This window comes from Haliotis rubra, unplaced genomic scaffold, assembly GCF_003918875.1.
Source record: "Haliotis rubra isolate DU_JTF1 unplaced genomic scaffold, ASM391887v1 Scf24, whole genome shotgun sequence".
In the NCBI taxonomy this organism is placed as follows: domain Eukaryota; kingdom Metazoa; phylum Mollusca; class Gastropoda; order Lepetellida; family Haliotidae; genus Haliotis; species Haliotis rubra.
In genome coordinates, this window is record NW_025766447.1 from 2671763 (window position 1) to 2695079 (window position 23317).

Sequence of the window (23317 nt, forward strand, 5' to 3'; positions counted from 1 at the left end):
CACATTAATCAGACCACTGTAATCAAACCACTGTAATCAGACCACTGTAATCAGACCACTGTAATCAAACCACAGTAATCAGACCACTGTAATCAGACCACTGTAATCAGACCACAGTAATCAGACCACTGTAATCAAACCACTGTTATCAAACCACTGTAATCAGGCCACTGTAATCAGGCCACTGTAATCAGACCACTGTAATCAGGCATTACAGAGTTGTCTGTCTGGAAGATTTATCTATCTGTCTGTCATCCCATCCATACTACCACATTTAATATTATTGAAGCATATCTTTAATAATTAACATTGAACATTAATACATATTAACGAACACACACAAACCTATATATCTTCACACTAAAATACTTGATTTCAAACGAAAAATACACACAGGTTATTCGGAGACGCGCAAGGATTGATACAAGGCATATCTGTACGTCCATAACAGATATTATCAGCCATATGTGTCGTACAATCTCATCATTTTGAAAAAAAGACCATTTTCTAAAAACTCTCGAAAGAAAAGATCCAAGGTAAGTGAAATCTTAAAAAACCATGACCTATTTTTTATTGAACCCGAAACATTCATCATTTTACCTGATAAGTTAGTTAAGTGAAGGTCGTGAGCAGATTATCACCCGTATGACACAAGTGTTCACAGAGTGTTGCTGTGTTCTGGAACATGACATCGTGTTTGCTGTCTTTGTGATGTTAAGCTGGAACGGTTGAGTGTATGGAGGCGAGGGCTAGGTGGCGCTGTGGCAACAGAGCTGCTGTCATTGGTATATAACGACTGAGATATGAACTATTGTATACATATCACACAGTAGAATGATTAAAGAGGTTGATCTGAAGTGTAAGCCAGGCTTGTATTCAGTGAGTAATTTCACTTCTACGGTGCCATGAGACTTGGTGACATTACTGTACATTGTATGCATTTGAGCCTCTCCCGTCTGACTGGTGGCATGTGGTGACTCAGTTTGGATTAACCCAGTTATAACATTAACCCAGTTATAACATGAATCCAGTTATAACATTAATCCAGTTATGACATTAATCCAGTTTTAACATAAACCCAGTTATATTACGACTAGTGAATTCACGTGGGAGTTAATCCCGAAATGATGAAGGTCTTTGACCTGTACCACTTTTGTGAAGCCCATGGACAGACTATTGTATAACAGGGCGAATTTGTGATTATAAAACACGATCATAGGTGCCTGGCATGCCAAAGGGACGCAACTCTACACGGTGGCCACCCGTACCTATGCCAGACTTAAACGTGTTCTCTGCATTGCTTGAGTAATTTATTCCCCTAACACATGCTTTGTTACTGTTATGCATTACCTTTTGTATTTCTACCGACTTAATTACATGACGCATTTTGAAATAACACATTTGGCGAATACATCATTTAAAAAAAGGTTCTCCAATAATATTGGTTATCAGTGCGATGAATGAGAAAAGCATCATATAAACGTATCTACAGATCTTCTTTCGAAGTTACAGTAAGGATCTATAATAGAAGAAACATACATGTGTGAACACTTCCGGGTAATCTATACCACACGGAGGATGGGGCACAACGTACTGTGACCTCTTCTTTCTGAAACAGGTTCGCATGTTGTAGAAGAGGCAAGAACGAATAATTACCAAATGCCTATTTACCGGATCGGAACAACATCAACTACAGCAACAGCTTTATAACGTCGACAGGTGCCAAGGATGCATTCATCACATGCCAACATCAATCGAATCTGCTGATGCTTCTGGATCACCTTTAATGTATTTTACTATCAAGCGACATCAAAGCCTATTTGAAATATAATCTTTGAGGCGAAGACATTTAAAGCATTGTGAAATATGCCTGCTGAATTGAAAAATAACTTCAATACCCCAAAAAAAAACAAAACCCCGAAAAACAGAAACCCCAAAATAAAAAAAAAATAATAATAAAAACAACAACAACGAAAAACCCAAAACAACAAACAAACAACAACAACAACAACAAAAAACAAAAACACAAAAATCAAAACAACCCCCCACAATAAACTAAACAAATAAACGATCAGCATAAAGAAATCGATTAAGTTTAATGAAAACAAATATTCCCCTTGATTTGATTACTGGTATGTCTAATGCATTATGTGATTCAATGAGGCAACTACAGTCAAATGTAAACGGAATAAACACCCGGGCGAATGAAACTTGAAACTCGACACGGAATGCGAATCGGATTTGAAAACAAAATGTTTATTTGTTGTTCCTTAAGAGCATATTGTATTTCTATAGCGCTAACACTACTTCCCTACGGGCAAACACTTCGGGATACATATCTTAATTAAACCAACCTGTCCGCGAAACACCCATACAAAGAATATTGTATTAACCAGTGTCGCCCCCAGGGAAATCACCAACCCTAAAAGAACCTCACCTATAAACCTGCTTGCCGTCTTGCGCGTCGAGTTCTATAAATAGCTCTCGTGGACGGGTTTGTTCGGCATGCATACCTGAGCGGTGTGCCTGACGAGTTAGTCATGGAGGGAGCGCGTCTCCAGGTATGTAGAACTGTATTTAATTAAGGATTGCCAAGCTAATGAAGACTTTGGTTTGTTAAACTACGAATTTCCCAATTTGCGGCCCCGTGTCGTTTCCAGACATGACATTTAGTGTCGGAGAAAATTAAGAGAAACCGCCTTTCAGTCGGTTGTTGTGTTTGTGACAGTAGCACAGTCGCCGTGTTAGGGCAAGTGGTACACTGAAGTTGTTAACGATAAAAATAACATTGAAATTATAGATCTCATGCATATGAGTTCACTAAGCCGTTAGGTCCCACTCGCTCTGCTATAAGAAATCTGTCGTCACTTACTGGTTCAGTGATTTTGTCTGAATCGATTTGTGTTGATTTTGTCCTGTAACAGGTCACAGAGACGAGAGTGGGAAAGAAGTAGGATCTTGCCCTGACAGATTCTGTCATCATAGTTTAGTTTTCACGTTTTCTTCTATCTCTTGACAGCGCTACAAAGGGACTTGAAAACGACGTGCGCATCATTACCTACGTGAAGCCAAGACTTGAATGGGTGCGACTCACTCAATTGCTTGAGATCAACAAATTTCAGCGAAAATTCACGAGGTGGAATTTGTCACATACAGCGAGTCATCGATCGGACACACGCCAAGTTGTTACGAACTATTATCAGGTATGGCCCCTGGTAGATCCCTGTAGTTGTGAACAGGTGTCGTTATCAAGGAGGACAGTCTGGTAGGGTGAAATAGGTTCTCATCTGCTCACCATATTTACCTGTGAAAATGTCGTCTGCTGAAGAGGAAACTGCCTCGTGTTCATCGTCGCAAGGTGTTAATGATGTGTTGGTCCTAGGGGATGACGTTTCATTGAATAGCGACATAGATTTCAACGATGTGGTTGGAAAATTTGACACAGGACTTTGTTTGGAACCCGATACCAACATATCTGTTGGTGATGGAGAAAATAGTTTACGGGACGACGATTCAATGGGAGCTGCCTCTAGTAGCAGCAGTATCAAAGAGGACATTGTTGAGGAAGAACCTAGCGACGACGACAACGAGGATGAAGAGGAGGAGAAACCCACAGCTAACGGTACTTCAACTGTTGCCCTAGCAGGGGCTGTGGCAGAGGCTTCAGAGGCCGGAGGCAAAGACGGTAAGAAATCAAAATCTGTAAAAGAGTCTAGTCCCACTAAGGAAAAGAAGAAAAAGAAGTCCCCCTTTGCTCTCCTTAGGAAATTAACCAAATTTGAGAAAAAGCCGAAACACAGACCGTTTTCTTCCGAATTCAACCAGATTCGAATTGATCGTCTACCTCAGTTGTTTGTTGCCAAGTATTTGGGCAAGAAAGACTCCAAGGGCTTGTATGGACTCCACCATGTGAGGAAGCCAGTGGACGAGATGGTCAATAAGGTCAAGAAGGGTCTTGAGGCAACAGACCGCTTGGAGCTTCCTTTAGTTTACCTTGTGTTCACACCAAAGGGCATTGATATAAGAGAGCATAAGCTGAATAAGGTGAAGGGAGTTGAGTACGGTATGGTACCAATAGACTTCATATCGTATGGTGTACAGGACATCAAGTACTGGCGTGTGTTTACGTTCATTGTGGTTAAGGAACTGTCCTCACGAAGCAAAGTGACTGAGTGCCATGCCTACCTGTGTGATTCTTCTCTGAACTCCCGCAAGATGGCCCTGGCCCTTGGTGCCTGCTTCAAGTTGTACTCCAGGAGGTTGTCCACGGAGGGTAAGTCCCATAACTTCCAGGTGGAACTCCGACCCCCAGACGAGCTTGCAGATGCATTCTCTAAGGAGTACGAGGCTTAAAAACTTACTTACAGTAGACCCACAACCGTCATCGGATGTACTTCGAGCAACGGCATAAACATCCATGGCGAACTGTTTGAGAATCTGTACCCTGTGTGTGATACGCGTGTGCTTCCGTACATAATCCTGATACCAAATCTTGAAAGCATTTGTTTTTGAAAAAGACACACTTTTATCAAGCAACACTTGTCATTTACTCAGAATATATTGTGATTCAAATTGTGAACCAATTTGTTGAGGATTAATGAATCTGAGTTGGGATGAGGAACATTCAAACCACGTCCTGATTCCCGGGGTGGTAAGTGCACGTGCTGGGGATTAATACTAAAATGAAGGATAACTACTGCTGATTTTACGAAGGCTCGTAACTCTTCCAGTGATTTCCGGTTTACTATGGCTGCAAATATTCATTGGAGTGGGGTCTATGCTTCCATGACCCCAGGGTCAGACACGCCTACCCTCCGCCCTCATGGTGGATGTGTCACATGGTATTACATCTTTTTCTGTGTAAATTATATATGATATGTATGATATTATACGAAATGCCATATTTTGTACGTGTTTAGCATATTATTACAATACCAAACCTTAATCGTTACTAAATGTCACCTTATATGGAAATAACCTGGGATGAGATATACAAATCGTTTGTACTTAATTAATTTAAATGGAGGCGCCTGTGTATGGTTCTGGTCTTTACCTTCCTGACGAACTGTTGTTTTGATATCACCTTTACAGTAAAGTTTACACTTTACAATCAGAGTCTGTTGGTAACTCTCACGTTTGATAAATATTTACATTCCGGAGCAAACTTTGTTGTCAAATAATTTGTTTGATGGAAATGTTATTTTGAATTATTAAAGTCTCACAAATTCAGGAAACCAGGAAATTGTTTTCATGTGAAATTAATCTCAGATGGTATGTAACGCTGTGAATAGCTTGAAAGCATCCACAGGGTCGTCTCACGCGGCAGCATTGTAGTGCTGTGTCGACGTCAATCTGTACTGCAGCAGCACTAAATTGTCAAGTTTCATCCATATTTATAATTTACTCAACTCGCTGTTTTCAATCCTTTGTATAAATATAAGCACAGCTGGTTATGACAATATTGGCTGAATCATGCAATACAAACGACACGCGCCAACTGGATGCCAGGTAGTGGTTAATGAGGTAGTGAACACCTGTAAAATATAATACAAAATCCAGGAAATAACTTATTAATATCACCAACCAGACCGTATTCTTGCCGCGCTTCCGATATATTCATGTAGAGCCAACGCTCGTATTAAAGGGACTTTCGTAATGTTTTTTATCCTTTGTTAATTGGTCATACGTAACCTTTACCGTCATGGGAATTTATTTAAGTCATATTTTATGAAAGCCTTAACTCATAAGTCCACAACCGGTTTAGATAAAATGATAAAGGCACCCAATGTATTGAAATTGTTTGGTGTATGCCCTGAAAGCTCTGTGTGTCTCTTTGGGAAGTCATAATGTTTAGCTATCGTAAACAACCGTGACGGCTCCAGATATAAGCTGTTTATACACTTATATCTCTACTTAAGTATGTATAGCGTTGTCCAGGGATGGGACAATCCATCTGTTCTTACAGAAATGTTACATGTGCCAAGGTCTATTTCAAACAATATTAGTCACAAAATGAATATGAATAATATCGTAATAAACTATTCAGACTATATTTTCTTTTGCTTCCGTGTTTCCGTGTGTTGGTGTTGCCATGGTTACGGGGTGTAGCGTGTTGCCACTTAATATGTTTTGTCGGTGTATGTTGTTAACGATATTCATGAGATGTTATTGTCGCTTGTGAACGTTGCAACAACGCCCAGCGTGCAGCCACGCATGTGGTCATGCATATCGTATGTCTTCAGGCTGCATCGACCATTACCCAGATATGTGTTAGTTTATAATCAACATGGCCGCCTTGCAGCAGACGATAACACCAGACAACCGAACGATGAATTATTTCACCAAAATTTAATCAGAATTGACTTCCTGAACAATCACGCGAGAATGGATGGCCATCTGTTGTGGGTTTGGATCAAACCGATTTGTGTAACCGGGTTGAGATGGAATCAATTTCCATCGATCGATTTGTAAGTGACGATACAGTTATATCTGTAGATATCGAGCGTTATGACCCAATATAGAACATCTGCTGTCGGTAAATGAATAGACTTGGTGTCGGTCGATATTTGCTTTCAACAAATTCCATGTCTCTGAATAAATCATGTACGAGGAAAAATATGTTTGAGAAGCAGAAATAGGTTATTATGCAGTTTAGATAACACTTGGAACCACTACGACCTTGACCTTGTACGACGTGAGAGGGATATATATATATATATACACACAGTCATTCATATTACAGTAATCCTGATTCGTCTATGTAACTGCTTTTCTTATTTTTCCTTGGTATCTTCAAATATTGAAATAGAAGGTCAACCTGCTTTTAAAGTTGGTTGTTGGTGTGAAGTCAATGTCAGATAGGTCATTATTTGTACTGCACAAAAGAACATAAAGAACGACTGTAGTATTTAATATTACTACAGTTTATCCATCATTTATTGTCGGATTAGCCATGGTAATAAGAAACTGCGGTGTATTTGTTGTTTTACGCCTCACTCAGCAATATTCCAGCTATACGGAGACAGTCAGTAAATAAAGTCTGGACCAGACAACCCAGTGATCAACACCATGAACATCGACCGTCGCAATAGGGGTACGATTACGTGTCTCAACCAACTCAGCGAGCCTGACTACCCGATCCCGTTAGTCGCTTCTTACGATAAGCACGGGATGCTGAAAACCAATTCAACAGGGACCTTCAAGGGTCAGTAATGTAAAGGAATTTAAAGGAGTGACAAGTAGTAATATGAAAGAATGTAGTAGAGTGATAGAGTAACAATAGTGATATGAAATGTAATGTCATATTAACTCTAGCAATATTATTCTTTAACTCTTTGCGACTAGTATGTTTACACACGATTATATGGCGTACAGGGGTGGACGTATCTGCAATCTACCAAGTAAATACACAGTGACTATAAACGAACACGACCAAGTAAATACGCTATAAACGAGCACGTTAATATGATCATTGAGACATGAGATTTATGAGGTCCTCTGTGAACTAGCATATGCAATGCTGTAAATATTGGCAATGGGGGAGACGTTGATACAATAGAGATACAGTCCCATGTTGTTATCAGCTGCTGTCGTTGAGCATCACCACGCCCAGCCATGAAAAGATCACTGTCAGATTTCTGTGATGTCCATTGTATCAGAATCACCTCAAGCGGCTTTGTAACGATGTTTGACCACAGCTGACCCGTGGCTGTCCCCGCGGGCTACTGGTGTTGTCCTTTTGTTGTCCTCACGCGTGGATGCTTGCCACCATCACAGAATCCTTGTTTGAGAAACAGCGCTATGGTTTCAGTAAACGTGATTACCTGTGTACTGACCAGGTGTGCAGTCTCACTGCCTGTGTGATGATCAGATGCCCTGCTGCTAAACCATGTTCGGAACCACGTGGGTCAGTTCTCCGTAGGTCAGTGTGGATCAGACTGGTCGAGAGATGTGTGTCTTTAACCTCTGGATTGCTCTTTCTGCCTGTGTCTGTCTAGCTATATTACGTCTCTCTATACCCCAAGATGATATTCTCTTTGCCTCTATCATTGACCTATCTCATCTCTACCCTCAGGATCTCTGCAATGTTCTACCCTCTGTCCACCCTGGCTGACCTATCCTATCGTATAAATTTGACTTAACGCATTTCCCCATCCCCTGGTTGACCTTTTCCTTGTTAATGCTCTATGTAACTACCTTTAGCAGACCTTTAGCACTATTCCCAACATGTACGGACCTAGCCACTGCGCACAGCCTAATCTGTAGTGACCCTGTCGCCCTACAGGAACTGACCACGCCCTATCTCATGCCCCCATTACCCCCTCGTCGTACACACGACCTACCCTCTTCCCACTTAAGCTGGCCTATGCCCCACCCCGCGCCCTGACCCACTAACACTGCTACCGCTAGGCTGTACCCCCGCCTGTACCCTCTGTATGGCAATGTTTGTTAAGGGTGGTTGGTGTTGTCGCACCAGTGCTGTCTTTGTTCCCTGGTCTGATGGTATGCCTGATGGTGTGTTCCGGCATGCCGGACTGCCCCTACATTAGTCTCGGTGGACCGTGGTGTGTGGTTACCAGGTGCCCCTGAACACACCCACATGGGACTATTGGCCTGGTCTAGAGTAACGAGGAGATGGTGGACACAGTCATTGTTTCGTGCCACCAGTAGTTAAAACGTTGGCCTGAATTAAACGTTCTGTGAAACCCATCAAAATCCAGAAATGGTTACTTGTTGACTGACCGTAAATATTAGTTATTTCTTATGCTGGTTGTTTTTGTGTGGCGACAGATGTGCGTGTGTTATGGATGTTACACAGAAACTACCGTTACATGTACTTGTCCAGGGATAATTGGCGTGGAATCGAAACTCGTCAGTATTTTGAGGAAAAGCTGGCGTCAGCTATCACAATCGAAATATGTCTGCATGTTCTTTGGTCTGTCTATCTGTCACCCCTTATTGTTGTGAAAGGCTGCATACAGCACTGTTCCAATTCGGCAATAACGGCAGGTATATAATATCGTCTTCGCCAGATAACGCTTTTGATCTACAATCTGCGGCATCAGGGTAATAAAATGCCCTTGTGCGACTTACATTGGGATGGTTGCTGGGAATGAATTCTAATCCAGACTGTCTAGGACGTTTCTCAGTACTACAAGGTAGGATGTAGGGAGGTGCGTGGAGTAACCGGTTCCATTGTTGATACGGGAAGACAGCTGTGCACGTTTGTAGGCTAATGTAGAAGACGAAGGAGAAAAAGATGTCGATGTCACGTAATCTTGAGATCAATCCAATTGCGTTCAAATGTGCAAGTGACACGGCCCACGTTTACGGTGATGGTTGATTGTAATCGCCTAAAGTAGATTGTCTTTTAAGTTTACAGGTGTGTCCATGTGTTAAAACGCTAACTGAATGCCCAGCTAATTGACTGTCACTTAGGAGGTGTTGCAATATTGACATGATGGATTCAAACCTGATCATAGGAACAATAGCGCTGAACCCCAGACCAGTTGGTGCTCCAGTACCCAGAGATTCAAGAGCAATGGTCGTTAGGGTTCATGGCTGCGGTAATTAGCATGGCAGTATCTTGTTCCACCTGGACGAGCACCTGACTAATACATCTCTACCACCTGACTTGTGGTTCATGTCATGAGTGACGTTCAGATTCCATGTCGTGACATTCGGAAATATTTCAGCTTAAATACGTCACGAGCTCTGTGTGCAGGTTTTGAATGTTTTAATATACAAAGAACAATGCAGCATGTGACAGTTTTACGCAGGATGTCGGGCACAGTTGTCACATGTAAAGAGCAGCCAGGGCAAGTGTGTACAAAGTAGCGATGGAACCGGTACAACACCGGATTACATTTTATTTTGTTTTTATTAGTTTTTTATTTCTCAATACGTCATAATGAATATGTTATACAGATGTAGGGTCTCCAGCTAATGTCAATAGTTTACAGTATACTAGTTTACACTCTCGAGACGGCCGAATGAACACTGTTTTCACCTGTATTTATACACTACCCTGTACAAGCACTAGCACGTTGCTGTATACAAGGTAACGGACTTAAGTTTACAGAATATGCTCCATGTCTACATGTCTACATGGTGTTCGTACCTGATTTAATTTATGGAAATTAAAAACTAGATTAAAACCATTCTGATATTAGATTTCATGCAAATAAAATGGGCCTTGAACACATTACCCTAACCAAATCCTAAATGGTTATACATTGAATGCATTGTCTTAGATTTATACATAAATCTTCATTCGTCATCTTCTTGCTTTAGTTCACACTTATATATGAAGGGATAGAACACTTAGAGAAGAAATATGTTACAGTGTCCCCTATTCCAGATATTCCAATGTACCCTATTTTAGGCATATATCTATTGTACACTGAGGCGTCTTAGTGAATGAAGGAAAATAGGAAAATCGTCTTTGAGTATCTAAAGAAATTTATTTCTGTTTTCAATACAACTTGATCTGATTTTAAATGACACCATCAATTTAATTTGCACATTGGTTATCCAAAGTTCGAGCTCAGACCATGTGTCTATATATGTGGCCACTGTGGTTATACCAATATTAAGTTCATCAAACGGATATACAACTACGTATAAGACCCACGAGGACATTGCCAGTGACCTCGACCCAGCCCTGTCCACGTCAACCGGCCTGTGATGTTGAATGTCCACCGCTGATGTTTGTTCACCGATCGATAGAGCAACACAACCAATAATAACACAGACAGACGCTATCTGTTAAAGCTTTGTTCTCCTGACCTGTTTGAGTTCAACTCTGCTCATGGGCAAGATTATGTTACACATAATACCCATCATTTATGAAGTGAACACAACTGTTTTTTGTAACCCTTCGTAATGCAGTATCTAGGTCAGGTATTGAGATAGAGTGATAGCAGTTAAAGTGAGGTGTATGTTTCAAGTCTCATTTCACTCTGCGCCTGTGTCATGTACACTTAAGTAGTCGGGCACTCCTGTAGGGGGAGAGACATCTTCCGGGTGTGGGTAGCTTCATGTTGTGTTTGAACAATGTTATTTGAAAAAGACGCTAAAACAAAAAGCATGAGCTATTTCGGTTTACAATTTCAGAAACTCTCAGTCCAATATAACTGTCATCAATCATCCGCCGTGATACAGCATGATCTATAGCGGGATATCAAGATGGCAGTTCAACATGTAAAAAACACAAAGTGGCTGATTGTTTTGAAATAAATGCAAAATAAAGGTTGAAATGTATTTTTAAAAATCTTTGAACGGTTTTGTTAGATAATGATATCAAATATTTGGAGGTGAGGTAATTAGAGACATATTTCAGGTGTAAAAGTTGATGATGGAGTGCTTCACACCTGACAAGGTAACTGAACTCACCTTTACCTGTGACAGAAATATATATACACACGTTCAGGCTTCTTTCAGGACAACAGAACGACAACAGTATCTTGATGACCCGTAGGCTTAGTGACAACATCAAAGTACTTGGAGCTCGTTAATCCGGTCAGTAGCGCTTAATCGTATGGATAAATAAAACAATTCCGATTTATCATAATATGGGTACCAAGTGGTATCTTTGCATATTTGTTTGGCCGAGTTTTAGTTCGCCGCTGTTTCAGGGGTCACGGGTATCGAATTTCTAATACAAAGTATACTGACAAAAAAACCAAACCAGGCAGTGGGGTGGTTTTGTAACGTTTTGAAGCACATTCGTTTCTTTTGTGTGTTTTTTCCTATCGTTTTTTTTTCTTGTTTCTTTTGGGTTTTTATTGTTGTTGTTTTTTGTATCGCTGATCACGTGCTCCGGTTTGGGACGCATCGCCCGAACGCTACACTGGGACTAACACTCGAACCGCTGCTGTGGGAGGTTAACAAGCCCCAAGCGGCAAATCTTATCTGATCGTGTCAATATTGGCTTAAGCCAGTAATGTGGATCGAACAAATTGGCTTTAACACAACTGTTAAAAGCTGGGTCATGTCTGTTACAGTTCCTTGTCTGTACATTGCGTTATGAGTGAGTGAGTTGGTTTGACGTCGCTTTAATTGGCACTCCCGTTGTATGACGATGTGTCAGCCTCATGAGGGTGTAACGTGGGGTAAGGTAATTACGGGTAGTAATCACGAAACATTGGTAGAGGAATCTGGCATTCGAAAACACGATCATTGGATTCTGTCACGCCTAGGGGACGCAACTCGTATTAGACGTATTAGACAATTCTGACCCGCGACTCCTTGGGTTAACAAAATGCCACCCTACGTTAATCATGATATCCGTGCAATTTTCAAGAAGCATCGTTCAAGCTAGCGTGGTTATACTGTATAATCATTTTGCAAGACTGACTGACTGACGGAGTTTGGTTTTACGCCGCTTTTAGCAATATTCCAGCAACATCACGGCGGGGGACACCAGAAATGGCATTTTGCAAGAAAAATGTTTGTGACTTTGCATCTCGTAGAGAATCGAACCCTTTCGGTGTGTCAACTAGGCTATTCGATATGGTGGCACTTCACAGAATCGGTCAATAACGCATTGATTCATACTGTTTGATTTTATCACAATTCGGCTTTAGGAACATAAATCTGCGTGGGTAATTTTAATCCCCTCCTCTGTGTATATACTGTGGTGACTCAACTAGCTAGTTATCGGCGTCCCATTGTGACCAGTCCCAGCAACTGGAAGCCTCCACTTCACGGAGATAATGTGTGTCGGGCCACAGACCAAGGTTGTTGGGTACACCCGGTACCACCCGGAGTCGCGGTCGATATATCTATCTACACATGAAACAATTTAGGGTGGCGCTTAATGAGTTGCCGAGGGAGTTGGCTCTGTCAATATAGCTGTTGATGTCGTTGCTGTGAACTGACCCAGACGTGTAGTGTACTGTCGCTCACAACCAAAGCTCTGTGGCCTATAAACCTATCACCCTCAACACGGGACTAATTACAAATACTCTCCTCCCTCACTTCATATAGAGTGTTATAACCCAACTTCCCAAGAACACGACCCCCTGCATCGTCCTCTCCCTGGCCTCCCCCACCCCCTCCACACACACACACCACCACTAGCCCCGGTCATTTCCAACCCACTGATTAAAGCATAATTTTCTCATGTGTTCATTCGAATAAATTGCATCATCTCACCCGCTGTACCCCCTGACATGCATAGTCTCCGGCCCTTTGGCTTACGTGGTTTCCGACCAGCTGAGATAGAACAGTATGCCCACTTAATATGTGTTATCTGAAGTAACACTGCCTCACTTCCGTCCCTATGACTTACACAGACAGCCTCACTTCCGTCCCTATGACTTACACAGACAGCCTCACTTCCGTCCCTATGACTTACACAGACAGCCTCACTTCCGTCCCTATGACTTAAACAGACAGCTCCACTTCCGTCCCTATGACTCACACAGACAGCCTCACTTCCGTCCCTATGACTTACACAGACAGCCTCACTTCCGTCCCTATGACTTACACAGACAGCCTCACTTCCGTCCCTATGACTCCCACAGACAGCCTCACTTCTGTCCCTATGACTTACACAGACAGCCTCACTTCCGTCCCTATGACTTACACAGACAGCCTCACTTCCGTCCCTATGACTTACACAGACAGCCTCACTTCCGTCCCTATGACTTACACAGAACTTCCGACAGCCACCTCTTCCGTCCCTATGACTTACCAGACAGACTTTACACAGACAGCCTCACTTCCGTTACACTACAGCCTCACTTCTGTCCCTATGACTTACACAGACAGCCTCACTTCCGTCCCTATGACTTACACAGACAGCCTCACTTCTGTCCCTATGACTTACACAGACAGCCTCACTTCCGTCCCTATGACTTACACAGACAGCCTCACTTCCGTCCCTATGACTTACACAGACAGCCTCACTTCCGTCCCTATGACTTACACAGACAGCCTCACTTCCGTCCCTATGACTTACACAGACAGACAGCCTCACTTCCCCTATGATTACACAGATGACACGACAGACAGCTCACTTCCGTCCTATGACTTACACAGACAGCCTCACTTCCGTCCCTATGACTTACACAGACAGCCTCACTTCCGTCCCTATGACTTACACAGACAGCCTCACTTCCGTCCCTATGACTTACACAGACAGCCTCACTTCCGTCCCTATGACTTTACACAGACAGCCTCCACTTCCGTCCCTATGACTCCCACAGACAGCCTCACTTCTGTCCCTATGACTTACACAGACAGCCTCACTTCCGTCCCTATGACTTACACAGACAGCCTCACTTCCGTCCCTATGACTTACACAGACAGCCTCACTTCTGTCCCTATGACTTACACAGACAGCCTCACTTCCGTCCCTATGACTTACACAGACAGCCTCACTTCCGTCCCTATGACTTACACAGACAGCCTCACTTCCGTCCCTATGACTTACACAGACAGCCTCACTTCCGTCCCTATGACTGACACTTGCACAGACAGCCTCCTCACTTCCGTCCCTATGACCCTATGACTTACACAGACAGCCTCACTTCCGTCCCTATGACTTACACAGACAGCCTCACTTCCGTCCCTATGACTGACACAGACAGCCTCACTTCCGTCCCTATGACACAGACAGCCTCACACAGACAGCCTCACTCACTCCGTCCCCGTATGGCTGACACAGACAGCCTCACTTCCGTCCGTCCCTATGACTTATGACTTACACAGACAGCCTCACTTCTGTCCCTATGACTTACACAGACAGCCTCACTTCCGTCCCTATGACTTACACAGACAGCCTCACTTCCGTCCCTATGACTTACACAGACAGCCTCACTTCCGTCCCTATGACTTACACAGACAGCCTCACTTCCGTCCCTATGACTTACACAGACAGCCTCACTTCCGTCCCTATGACTTACACAGACAGCCTCCTCACTTCCGTCCCTATGACACCCAAAGACAGCCACACTTCCGTCCCTATGGCTCCCACAGACAGCCTCACACCAACTGAGATGCACAGACTGCCCACAAGTGTTAACCAATGAAGATACTAACTGATCTTGCTTCGATTGACGGATATATAAATATATATATCTCTATCTATATCTATATATATATATATATAAATAGTTTCTGAAATAATCATCACGACACGGAGAAGATCCGTGTCGTGTGATTATTTCAGAAACTTCTTCTTATATATGTACTACTGTACACTCGGTATTCTCATCACTTTCTTTATATATATATATACAGTCAGATGTCCAGTTGTAGCAACAATACATGTTTAACCTTTTTTGTTGCCATCGGAATTTTAAAGGTTAGGGTTAAGCGACAGATGTAAGGAATATAAAAGCGATTATATAAACGGCACCTCACAAAGAACAGCCGATCTAATGTCTAAAGAAAATAATGCAATACGCAATAATCATACCATAATGTGAATGAAGGTAAGACTCATGTCTCACGTGGTAACCTTGTCTGTGTATACAACGTGAATCCAAGTAGGAACGATGACGTTCAGCCCACATGGCGCTGTCTGGCTCTCTGGGGCCGCCGCAAGTATCTTGGGCTGCATCGTGTCATCATGCTCCTTGTGAGAGCTGAATCAACATCCAGATTAAGTCAGTAGTCCCTTCAATTCAAGTCAAACACCGAGGAGTCGTGTCAACAGAAACAGGGCAGCACATCCAAAGACATGGTTATCGGATTTAGAAGAGTTAAACCGTCAGCAGAAAACTGTGTCAACACTTCTAATAAAGTTGACATTATTGTCATAATTCCGTGCCTGCTGTCCAAGTATTTGCCATTTCCTGCTTATTCTAGAATTCAGCAACGAAATGTGGGTAGAATATTTCATAATTTTATTCCTATGTAACTTGTTGAATGAGTGAGTTAGGAATAATTATTAATAGTATAATTATTTCAGCCAAACAGCGACTCAGCATTTGATAAATTCTGGTATATTCCGACTCTGTCTGTTCCGCTGACAGTTATTCTAAACGTTATCTTAGAGCAGCTATTGAGGAATCATGTTCAAGCATACCATGACACTGTCCCCAGGTTCTAGCATACCATGACACTGTCCCCAGATTCAAGCAAACCATGACACTGTCCCCAGGTTCTAGCATGCCATGACACTGTCCAAGGTTCTAGCATACCATGACACTGTCCCCAGACTCAAGCATACCATGACACTGTCCCCAGATTCAAGCATACTATGACACTGTCCCCAGGTTCAAGCATACCATGACACTGTCACCATGATCTAGCATACCATGACACTGTCCCCAGATTCAAGCATACCATGACACTGTCCCCAGGTTCAAGCATACCATGACACTGTCCCCAGATTCAAGCATACCATGACACTGTCCCCAGGTTCAAGCATACCATGACACTGTCACCAGGTTCAAGCATACCATGACACTGTCCCCAGATTCAAGCATACCATGACACTGTCCCCAGATTCAAGCATACCATGACACTGTCCCCAGATTCAAGCATACCATGACACTGTCCCCAGATTCAAGCATACCATGACAGTGTCCAAGGTTTAAGCATACCATGACACTGTCCCCAGGTTCAAGCATACCATGACACTGTCCCCAGATTCAAGCATACCATGACACTGTCCCCAGATTCAAGCATACCATGACAGTGTCCAAGGTTTAAGCATACCATGACACTGTCCCCAGATTCAAGCATACCATGACACTGTCCCCAGGTTCAAGCATACCATGACACTGTCCCCAGATTCAAGCATACCATGACACTGTCCCCAGATTCAAGCATACCATGACAGTGTCCAAGGTTTAAGCATACCATGACACTGTCCCCAGGTTCAAGCATACCATGACACTGTCCCCAGATTCAAGCATACCATGACACTGTCCCCAGATTCAAGCATACCATGACACTGTCCCCAGATTCAAGCATACCATGACACTGTCCCCAGATTCAAGCATGCCATGACACTGTCCAAGCATACCATGACACTGTCCCCAGGTTCAAGCATACCATGACACTGTCCCAAGCATACCATGACACTGTCCCCAGGTTCAAGCATACCATGACACTGTCCCCAGATTCAAGCATACCATGACACTGTCCCCAGGTTCTAGCATAACATGACACGCTTGCAAACCGAGAAAAATTTTGAATTTTCAAAAAACAAATATCGTTTCAAGAGCAAATATTTCCAGACGCTCAGGCTGCTGGAACTGAGGGGTGCGAAAGTTTAGGCGTATCTTCAGTCTCACTGTCCTCAACTGGACTGGTGTCAATGTTTAACTTGCATCTGGAACAACAGGAACATAACCATAATCTGTTTCACTCAAATCTTCGTTTCCCGGAGTCACTGGTAGTAAATTGAGAAGTCTTAACTAACTTGCTGTCGATCTGTATACAGTATTCAATTGGCACAATTTATGTACGGTGTAATGGTTAATTAAGCTTGAGATGGCGTGTTGGCGAGTTGACGTGTTGGCTAGCTGACGTGTTGGCGCGCTGGCGTGTTGGCGAGTTCACGTGTTCGCTTGTTGACGTATTGGCGTGTTGACGTGTACGAATGTTGGCGAGTTGACGTGTTGGCATGTTGACTTGTTGCCGAGTTGACGTGTTGGCGAGTTGATGTGTTGACGTGTTGGCGAGTTGATGTGTTGGCATTTTGGCATGTTGGCATGTTGATGTGTTGACGTGTTGGTGAGCTGACGTGTTGGCGTGTTATCAGAATGCGTCCTGCATTTGATGTAATATGCACTATTCTCTTGATGCCAGTCAGTTGTTGCGTGAAGTGAGGTGAAAGTTTGGCGAGTGTGGGTATGTGGAGGTTACGTTATAGTTTAAAGTATTCCAGTTATCTGGATTCTGATTTAATTTGGATCCTTGGGACTCCCTAACTATTTCGAGAGAACCTGAAATATGTATTCACTCACTCTGTTATTGAGCTCCATGACAACGCGAACAAATGAAATTCAGTGCGAAAATCAACATGGCTGGAACGTGTACATGTACTGTAAACCCGCAATCAAACCGAAACATGAGTCTCATTAACCAATTCGGTCAATGACCTACTTTTCAGCAGATTCGAATTTTCTCGTGTGAAAGTGAAAAGAGACACTATAAACAACTGTAGTTACACTAAATTCCAATTTCTAGTTTCATAAGAAAATGAAATTAATTTTAACTTTAAAGTTTAAAAAAATCATATTTGTATATTTTATGATTTCCAGAATTCTGTTTGTTAAAGCACACTGTACGACAGAGCACACTGCACAGCGTGTTTGCAAAGATTAAAAGGAGCCTAGTGTTGCAATATACAAGTGATTAGATGTATAAAAAAATACTGATAAATATTGATATATCCAGTTGAATGAGTTGGTCTCAAAATTCTGGACTGGTTACTGTACTAAGTTGCGCAATAGGACGGAACCCAGGCAGCACGAAACGAGACTGTAGTGTAATCAATGTTTTGACTTGTATTATAATTATTAAAGTGGCAGTTTTGAAAATTTCGTTCCTGGGACATGCAGAGTGTGATAACCGTATGCTCAAACATAATATATTGCCATATGTAAATATGGTACATTCATTGGTGACATGAATTTGTGTCTTGTCTTGAAACCACTATTTAATATAATATCAAATACTGGGTGTGAAAACAATACTGCTTTGTCACAAAAGGTTTTACTTGAGAACATATGTCCTGAAAGTGATCAAGTTACATTTTCACATGGGAAGAGTAAAAAGAACCACTGAGTCACAGCCGCCCACAGGAGGCACTTAGTGAGCAGACATCTCAGGAAGTGGATCTTAATCTTCCACAGCCATGAAGGTTTTTTTACCGCGTAGTGGTTTTATCTACCTGCCCAATTTAACAAACATACATTGCAATTAAAACTCTATAACAAACATAAAGAGTTTCTGTATATATATGATCATCTTTTGAAGAAATATACAAATTATCATTCATTATCCAACAGTCCTGGTCACCTAGTGTCCACTCATTTACAAGCAGATAATGCCAGTCTTGGACCAGTGTACAAGACACATTGGGGTAGATAGTGAGTGTCATGTACAGACAGTGGATACGCACCATTTTGATGTAAATATCGAAGTCCCTAAAATATCAAGATTTCAGTCCATAATCGTAAACTACAACAGATATACTAGTCTTAATTGTCTGATGTACTTGATTGTATGATGCTGTAATTGTGTTTGCATAAGGTGGAAGGCGGCTGGAAGATAGACGGTGCATCGCGCGTCATCGGAAGAAAAGGTGGCGGAGAAGAAACAAACTTGCAGAATTTCTGCGTTGTGAGGGAGTAGTTAATATTTTTCACTGTGTTGCTGTGTGTCAAGAGCTCTCACAGATATAGAGTGTCCATGGATATTATCTACAGTTGGAGGTGATCTCACCACAGTTGTCGGTATTTGCCTTCACAAGAGGGTCAGAGATTGGCAACATTCCCCAGTCTCTTGGATCTCAGAACTGATTTTGTGTAGGAGAGAGAGAGAGAGAGAGAGAGAGAGAGAGAGAGAGAGAGAGAGAGAGAGACAGAGAGGCAGAGAGAGACACAGAGAGAGAGAGAGAGGAGGGAGCGAGAGAGAGAGAGGGAAAGAGATAAAGTCAGGATGGAGAAAGGGAACGAGAGAAAGAGAGAGGGTCAGTTTCCATGGAGTTACAATAAATTGTTAAGACGGTTGGAAGCCAAGTCAATAAGGCGTTCACTTGTCACGCCACGCCAATTACCTCGTCACGCCTTTGATTCTCCACATGGGTACAATGTGTGAAGCCCTTTTCAGGTGCCACGGCCGTGATACTGCTGGAATATTGTTAAAGCGGCTTAAAACCTCTTTTACTCACACCATTTCGGTCTCTCATCCATGCCGCTCTTTCAATCTCAGTATCTCGTTCTTCATGTCTCTCTATTCTTTCTTTCTTCCATTTCTCACCCTTCCATCATTCCAACCATTTCATATTGGTTTTTCGAAACGGAGGTAGATTACGTCACTATGAAAAATTGTTTCTTCTAGGAGCACAGTTAACAACTTCTACATACTACAACTATCTTGGAATACTCCTCTCTACACGTCTGTCATGGACTAAATGTACAGAGACACTATCGACCGAAGCAAACAAGGCATTATTTTTTATTAAGAAGTTAATCTAGGTGTATCCAAATATTCCAGTTAATATTCTTTTTAAGCTCTTTGATACCAAAGTGAAGCCAATTTTACTTTATGGTGCCGAAGTGTCGGGTTATCAAGAACGACAGTTAATTAACAAATTTCATAAAAAATTCTGTAAATATGTTCTTGGCGTAGTTAAACATGTTTCTAGCAATGCTATATTAGCAGATTGTGGTAGATATTGTATAAGTGTTGATTATTATGTTAAATGTGTACGTTACTGGTGTATATTACTTCATATGTCTGAAGACAGGTATCCTAAACAATGTTATATTTTGATGAAAAATCTCGACTCAGCTGGTAGATATACTTGGGCATCATATGTAAAAAGTTTGTTAAACATCAACGGGTTTGGATTTGTGTGGTTTAGTCATGATGTTGGCAATATCAATCATTTTATATCCATGTTCAAACAGAGGCTTATTGATGTAAAGGGGCAAAGCATATTGAGTAGAATTAATGAATCATCGCATTTAGCTTACTACAAGACCATTAAATCTTTATTAGATGTAGAGTTTTATGCTTCAAATGTACATTTTAAAGAATATAGACGATATTTATGCTTACTTAGACTTCATCACCTAACCCTTCTTTGTAATGTAAGACGTAAAGATGATAATTATTCCTCAACAATAAGTAACATGTGTAACAATAATATCCCAGAGGATGAATTACATTTTATTTTTGTCTGTGATGCATATGCAATGTTACGTAGTATATATTTACCAAATTTTGATCAATGTCCAACGATCATTAAGTTTAAAAAATAATGCAATGTAATGATACCAGTATTCTTCTAAAAACTGTGCATTTTATTAAGCATGCCCTCGTGATCAGATCAAATGTGTGTAAATAATGTGTAACCTTGTATATTGCCTTGTCTAAAATGAAATTTTGTATCCTATGATTGTACATGGGCCGATGGCCTACGTACAGAAAAAAACTCATTCATATAGCACACGGACGAAACTATATCCATATTCTACAGCGTTAAAGGAACATATTGGCCACTAATTACTGAAATATAAATAGTGTTAGACTGGCATGCTAGGTGTGAAACGCCGGCGTACCTTTACGTGCAATTACCATTCATTCAATGGGTGAACACACATTGTTAACGTTAAGCACTCCGGGTCCAGCTAAGCAAAGCAAATTGAAATATGACTACAACCACAATTGTGGCTGTCAACTGCACCTATTAAAATTAATAGTTAGAGCATATCTGTCTGATATTATCTCACAACGGCCTACGACTCAATCCGTCTGCACAAACCCCGCCATACTCAAGGTACTTATATGACTTGGCTTTCAAGGGACACCTAAAGGTACACGCCGTGCACGTACACCGCTCTAAGATCACGTCTCGGGGAGAACTATATATGTGATTATACGTTTATTTCAAGAATACAGTGTCGTCCGTCACGCTATTCATACTGGACTCCTTTGTACAGGAGTGAAAGGTAGGAGCTACTGAAGCCTCGACCTACTCCTACTGGTCTATGTACTGTGTACATGTGTGGGTAGGACTGGCTGTAGTCCTGTATGGTCGAACAACGTCACCCAGGCAAGGTATGCGAGGAATTCACGGTTCAAGTTTAAATACGCTTAAAGACAGATACCCAGGTGGATGTGTCTTTTAATAAGTCGGAGTATTGTTCCGGGGACGGGTACACTCGTATGTGTTTACACAAGGAAGGGTGCGATACCCGCTAGCCTCACTGGCAGGATCTCGGGGCTGTCGCTTATTGCTGGAGTGCAGAGCTTTGGTGTAGTTTGTTAGTCAGTAAGGTGGTTGGGTGCCTCGGATAAAATGTTTGCATGTGCGTACGTGCGTGCTTGCGTGTGCGTGTGTGAGTGTTACTCACAATAAAGAAGTTCACATCCATAAATCTTGCTTTTTATTTCAAGGTATGTGTTGATCTTTGACATTTTGCCAGTGTGTATGTGTTTGTGTGGTCGTTCACTCCACCCTGTGGCTGTTTGTAGGTATGTGAGTGCGTGAGTGAGTACATGCTTCCGTGTGTCTACGTGTTTTGTGATGATGATGTGTTCTTTGTTGGTTTGTTCAATGTAAATGTAAATTTTGAATAGTGTCATGTTGATTGGATATACTTCTTGAAGTTTATTGCAGCCCTTGACAATAAGAACGCTGATCACGATTCTTCATTTATGACACAACTTGCTACTCTATAATCAAAATAGCAACCAAATGATTATCCCTTTCGAAGTGTCATTATATTGCAACGGTGACAACATTGCAAATCAGTTCCGGTGGGTGTGGGGTAAATGTTCATACTTTCAGCATTACCCAGAGGATTGTTTTTAAAGGTGTACTTGGAGGTAGAGCGTCAATAATGTCACATGTTTAAACTATGTTCTTGTAAGCAGTAACAGAATCAGCCCGCTGAAGTTCAGCAAACAATATGTGGGTTATGTAAAGAGGCGCAGATGAAAGGGAGACTACTCTAAATGACAGTTCCCCATCCTGTGGTAGTACTGGTGTGTTCAGCTAATACCAGACCTCCATGAACTTCTCGAAGTAACCTTTGTAGATGAATCAGGGAGTGATGGGAGGGACCTCCGTGAGCAGAAGACAGGAATTGGGAATAATGTCTTACACATGTGCAATGTTTGTAATGCTAATATCGTTTACTCAGTAAATTAGGTACAGCTTATGACAGATGCGTTAAACAAACACGGCATATATTACAAAGACAAAAGAAATATCTGCGAAGCTAGGGAAGGTTAGTAAAATATGCGAACTGTGGTGCATTAATGAATATATCCATAACATTTTATCAACAGCATGATTATGAGCGTACGGCCGTTGGTAGTTTGGCAGTTGGCAGCGTTGGGAAGGCTTTGGCCTGTGAGGTACGAGCGGTCTTGTGGAGCGTGTCTGAAGAAGATGTTGGACCGTGAAGTACCAACAGTGATGCGCAGGTTGTCTAAGGAAGGTGGTCTGTGAGGTTTGTCGTTTGAGGAAAGCGTTATTCTTTGAGGAACACGTTGTATTGGTCAGTTTGCCTCAGGACGACAGGTATAAGAAGAGGAATACAGGATTAAAGTACGGTGTGTCTTGAAACATTTCCTGAACAAAACAATTTTAGAAACTGCTTGAATGTTTAGC

At 42.0% G+C, this 23317-nt stretch overlaps 1 protein-coding gene across 1 annotated transcript; it reads left to right on the forward strand.

The window, feature by feature from the left end:
* The first annotated feature begins 2481 nt into the window (after positions 1-2481).
* Positions 2482-6052, forward strand: LOC124278631. Its single transcript, XM_046714399.1, has 2 exons — positions 2482-2561; positions 3020-6052. Exon 2 carries the CDS (start codon positions 3313-3315, stop codon positions 4351-4353), a length of 1041 nt encoding a protein of 346 aa, XP_046570355.1. The 5' UTR covers positions 2482-2561; positions 3020-3312; the 3' UTR covers positions 4354-6052.
* Positions 6053-23317: the final 17265 nt, after the last annotated feature.